At 63.2% G+C, this 5,421-nt stretch overlaps 1 protein-coding gene across 1 annotated transcript; it reads right to left on the bottom strand.

Moving 5' to 3' along the window:
- Positions 1–158: 158 nt before the first annotated feature.
- Positions 159–2,750, bottom strand: LOC113940961 (serine/threonine-protein kinase pim-1-like). The gene is given in 5 exon segments (XM_027632115.1): positions 159–331; positions 600–776; positions 1,417–1,783; positions 1,989–2,039; positions 2,163–2,750. Coding segments are annotated over 5 exon segments (1,341 nt in total). The 3' UTR covers positions 159–173.
- Positions 2,751–5,421: the final 2,671 nt, after the last annotated feature.

Here is a 5,421-nt window from a genome sequence, read left to right as displayed (position 1 = left end):
ACCAGCAAAACCAGGTTGGATGGTGGCCACCAGCACTTGGAAGACCGGGTCTGCAGCCCAGCTCCAGCACAAAGAGGGGCGTGTTCCCATGGGATGACCCCCCCTCAGTGCTACAGGCTGACAAAAAAGTCTGGTTTTATTTGCTTCTTAGTGCCAAGAGATGTGTGGAGGTGTTACTTGCCAGGCCCCTGGATCAAAGTGAGCACGTGGATCTCTCCCGTCTTCTAGGGCAGGGGAATGCCCTGCACCCAAGGATGGCACCAAAGGTCTTCCAATGCTGGCCTGTCCGAGGGGCGGATGGACAAACACCACCTGATAAGGTGCTGGCAGCCTGGGGGGAAAATGGCCGGTCAGTTGGAGAAGGATCCTGTCCCCTCTGTCCCACTGTCCACGTGCCCAGGCTGTGCTGGCTGTGCTCAGAGCTGTGCCCAAACTTCTCCATCGATTCTCCCTTTTGGAGGAGAGCAGGATGGCAGGACACAGGCCACCTCCTCCAGCCACCCATGGGACACAAACAGCTTCAAGAGCGGTGTCCTTGTGAGCCTGCTGCCCTCTCCCAACACTGTTATTCCCCCCGTGCCACAGAGATTGGTATCCACCTCGAGAGACCCGTGGTGGGAACGGGAGCTGGTCCCAGATGGTGTTGGTGCCTTTGCAGAAAGGGTGCTTCCCGCAGACCATCTGGTAGAGCAGGATGCCCAGGGACCAGATCGTTGCCGCCTCGCCGCGGTAGCGTTTGAAGCAGATCCACTCTGGCGGGCTGTATGACGGTGTTCCTACGGAATACAGACGGAGTTCGTCAGGTGGATGCTGCCTGCTCCCAGAGCCTCACCCCAGCATCCCTGGCAATGTGGGGCCTGCCCCAGTGGCACACGCTGTGACCCACTGCCTTCTCACTGGCCCCTGACTCTTGGTTACAAACGTGGGGTTGTAGAAGAAGACACTGGTGTCCAAGAGGGCAGCAGAAGCCCTGGCAAGGCCCAACCATTACATGCAAGGGAAAAACCCAGCCAGTGGTGGGGAAAAGCCCTGCCTTCTCCCTGCCCCACTGCACTACCCCCAACAATTCATCATAAGCCAAGGCAAACAAGGTGAGCAGAGCAGCCCAAGCCCTTCCTTGCCTGCACACCAAGCCAGCTGGTGCACAATTCTGACCCCCTTCTCTGCCACCCTCACAGGGGTTTTGGTCAGGCTGGCTCCCCCCTGCCCCACACCCAGCCCAGGACAGGGTGGGTGGCACAGGCTGTCGGCAAGGCCGGGGCCCGTCTCACAATAACCCCCCAGCCCCATCCCAAAGCAAATTGGCTGAAGAACTAATCCTGTTCCCCCTCAGCAAAAGGGGCAATCTCCGGTGCCACACCCGGGCATGGCCATGCCATACCCAGCACCAGGAGCATCCCCCGGCTGTGGGCTCACCTGCAAACTGGGTGTAGACCGTGTCCTGAAGGAAGGTGGCACATCCAAAGTCCAGGAGCTTGGCCTCGCCGGTGGCCAGGTCGAGGAGGATGTTCTGGGGCTTGATGTCCCGGTGCAGGACGCCGCAGCTGGTGCAGTGCCGCACGGCCTTCAGCACCTGGTGGAACAGCCCCCACGCCACCTCCTCCGGCAGGAACCCCCACGCCGTGATTAAGCCAGAGAGGTCCCGAGAGCGCTCCGGACGCTCCATCACCAACAAGAAACTGTTGGGGAGCTCGAACCACTCCAGGAGCTGGATGACACCAGGAAAGCCCTTGGACACCTTGTCCAGCAGCACGATCTCCAGGGGTGCCAGGGTGCCGTCAGGCTGCGGGGGGACCACGGGGTCGTCAGTGGGGCTGATGCCGTGCCTGTCTGCCTGCTACCCCTCTGCCAGCCCTGGATGCTCCCCGGCCCCCACCGACCCCAGGCCCACTCTCCCTCCAGGTGTCCCGGCAGCTTCCACCCTCCCGGGCCTCGGCTCGTCCCCGCCCGTCCCGCCCCGCTTTCTCCCGCTGGCCCCGCTCGCTCACCAGCTCGCCCCAGCGCCGGATGAGATCCCGGGGCACGGCTTTGATGGCCACCTGCAAGCCAAGGGGAAGGGCGGGTTGAGCTCGCCGCCCGTCCCGCTCTTCTCCTCCTCCTCCTCCTCCTCCTCCTCCTGTTCCTCCTCCTCCTTCTCCTCTTCCTCCTCCTCCTCCACTCTCCGGGGCTCCGTCCGCCAGGCGGGTCCCCGCGTAGACGCGGCCGAAGCCGCCGCTGCCCAGCAGCGAACCCAGCCGGTAGCGCTTCTGCAGGGGCCCCTTCGCCTTCCGTGCGGGCGAGACGTGGCCGTCAGCGTTCGGGCCGGGGCCCGGCACGGCCCCCGAGCGCCCCTCGAGCGGCCCGGGCCGGGCTTCCCCACCCGCAGCGGGCAGCGGCGGCGGAGCTCTGCCCGGGGAAGCCGCCGAGGAGGCGGCAGCGGCCGCGGCGCCCGCGTCCCCCGCCGGCCCCGGCAGGCGCCGGGCTCGAGCCGGGAGGAGCCAAGGGGCGGTGAGGCCGAGCCCGTCCCACAGCCCGTCCCAATGCCCGTCCCACAGCCAACCCCACAGCCCGCCCCACAGCCAACCCCACAGCCCGCCCCACAGCCCGTCCCACAGCCCGTCCCACAGCCCGTCCCACAGCCCGCCCCACAGCAGTGCCCAGCAGCGCCACAGCCGGCGCGCCGGGAGCCGGGCGAGGGCGGGACCGCGCCGGGCCGCCCAGGAACGGGGACGGGGCGGCCCCGCCCGGCAGAGGGGAATGGCCGGGGCCATGGCCCGGGCCGGCAAGGGGAGGGGGGACCGGGAACGGGACAGGGACACCGGGACAGGGACACTGGGACAGGGACACCGGGAGAGGAGGAAGAAGAGCAAGAGGAAGAACGAGAGCGCGTCGCTAAGAGCCGCTGCTGCTGCCGCCGCTGCTGCTGCCGAAGCGCCGGGGCCGTTGGTCCGTTCGTCCGTTTGTCCGTTTGTCCGTTCCCCGTTGGCCCCCGCGCGCCCCGGGGGCAGCCCCGGCTGGAGTCACGGAGCTCCCCTTCCTCCCGCACCCATGCCAAGACCACGGGCTTTTTTAGCTGCTTCACTTTAGTTTGACTTCTTTGCTGGCAAGTTTGCAACTTCCCGCCGCTGCTCGGACCCCATCCCACCCGCTCGGCCCGCGCTGCTGTCGCTTCCTCTCAGGCCAGCCGGGCTCTGCACTTGCCCCTGAAGTTTGGGAAGGGGTTTGCTCAGTGAGGAGCCCCGGGACGTCCGGCCAGCGCCAGGCAGAGCCAGCCCCGGGGGAGGGCAGAGCAGGACGATCGGCAGGGGAAATGCAGCCCTTTGGGGTCAGCTCTGCTCCCCGACCACACCAGGGCTGTTCCTGTTTTCCTGCCCGCTTAGAGGGGAAAACCGGCGACTGCAGAGAGGATTAAAAGAAGAGAATTAGAAGACTATTCTTGCTGCCATTTGGATGCCAGTCCATGCTAATAAATCCAGGCTTAATTTGGAATGGACACGATTTAGCAGCTTTTTCAGCACAAAATATTTAACAGCTCTCTTTCAGGGGACAGTGGAAAAAGGGGGGGAGAACGGGAGAAAAGGGGGGGCTGGGACCTCCAAACTGAGCGGGGAAGGAGTTGAGACTCTGAAACCGAGCAGGGCAGAGGGGAAGAAACAGCCCCAAACCGAGCTGGGGGAGGGAACTGAGGACTGTGGGGATGATGGGAAAGGGGTGGGAGATGGGAGATGGGTGTTGGACAGTGGGACAGAGCCCTGGAGCGGTTCCCTGGGGCTCTGGGAGGGGGCAGATCCACACTGGGAATGTCCATTGCTTATGTGACCCTTTCTGTGTTTGCTCTGGTCAGGATTCTCCACAGATCCCCAACCCTGGGGGCTGATGGGGGGACTCCCCCCACCCAGCAGCGGGTGCTGCAGCAGTTTTGGGACAGAGGAGGGTGGGAAAGGGGGGTCCGGGGTTACCCCCTGAGCTCCCAACCTGCTGTGGGGGCAGAGCGCAGGAACTCGCTCGGGGGCTTTTCCAACGCCCTGGCTGCACTGCGCAGGCGTGCCAGCGGAGAGCTCAGAAAAGAACTACAACTCCCATGAGGCCCCACGTCATGTGCTGGACCCGCCATTTCTTTTCGGGCCACAGCGCCCCTGCCGGCCCGGCGGACCGACCTCAGGGAAAGGGGATCCTGATGCCCGCCCTGAACTCCAGAGACCGCAAAACTCAGCACAAAGAGATCCTACAGGGAAGGTTCAGCAATGGGGTTCAGGGGGTCCCCCAGCCCCCAGGGGAGGGGGCCTGGTGGTGCCCCCCAAAGTCCAGAGGCGAGATGTACCACATCCGGGTAAGGGGATCCCAGTGCCACCAGTATAGCCCAGGGACCTCCCAGTGACCCTCAGTACAGCCCAGCAACCCCCTCAGTGACCAGCCAGAGCATCCCAGTGACCTCCCACTGCCTCCCAGTATGGCCCAATGATCCTCCAGTAAGCACCCAGTAACCTCCAGTATGGCTCAGTAACCTCCCAGTGTCCCCTTGTGTGTCCTGGTAATCCCCCAGGAACTCCTCAGTCATCTGCCAGTGTCCCCCAGTGTGCCCCAGTTCCCCCCCCAGTCCCTCCCAGTGCCCCCTGGTTCCCCCCCATGTGTCTCAGTATCCCCCAGTAATGACCCAGTGCCCTGCAAAGCCCCCCAACTGTCCCCAACGTGTCCCCAAATGCCCTTGGCCTTTCTGTGAGCATGGGGGGAAGGAGGGGTGTTTTTGTGGTGAGAGGGTCCAGGGGGGGCTCCTGGGGTGAGATGGAGGGTTGGGCACATCAGGAATAGGGTTTGGGGACAGTGGGGACAGTGGGGAGGGGTTTGGGGACAGTGGAATTGGGGGTGTCAAGGGGGGATTGGGGCCATGGGGAGGCCCTGGGGACATTGGAGACACCAGGGGGGTCTCGGGGTGTCAAGGGGGGAGTTGGGGACACCAAGAGGGTCTTGGGGTCTCCAGGGGGGTCTCTGGACTCACCTGCTCATGGTGCAGCCCCTCCTCTCCCCCCCCAGCCCCATTAACCCCCCATTCCCCGGGCGGTTCCTTTGCCCATGGGCAGCAAAGCCCCCACTGCTTCTGCAACTGGAGAGTGTTGGAGCCATGGACCATTAACATTCCAGTCTCTCCCAGCTCTGCATCCCAGAAGTCAAGAGGGATCAGTTTGTCACCTCAAAGTGAATCAATCTCATTGAAAATGGCTCGATCCCATTCCAAAACCTCTGTGTTTCTTATTTTCCCTATGTAATTCTGGGGCAGCTGGTGCCACTCCTCAGCTCTCAGCAGGCTGAGGCTTGGCCTTGCACTTTTGCCTTTGCTGGATTTCTTCATCAAATATTTCTCTCTCCCTGAAAAGAAACATATGGAAGGTTTTCAATAATCTGGACATCTTTAGACCATCTGGACAAATGACAGTTTGCAGTGTT

The sequence above is a fragment of the Corapipo altera genome, unplaced genomic scaffold, assembly GCF_003945725.1.
Source record: "Corapipo altera isolate COAL_440 unplaced genomic scaffold, ASM394572v1 60799, whole genome shotgun sequence".
NCBI lineage: Eukaryota > Metazoa > Chordata > Aves > Passeriformes > Pipridae > Corapipo > Corapipo altera.
Note: the sequence above shows the minus strand (reverse complement) of the source record. Positions and strands in the feature narration are given on the sequence as shown.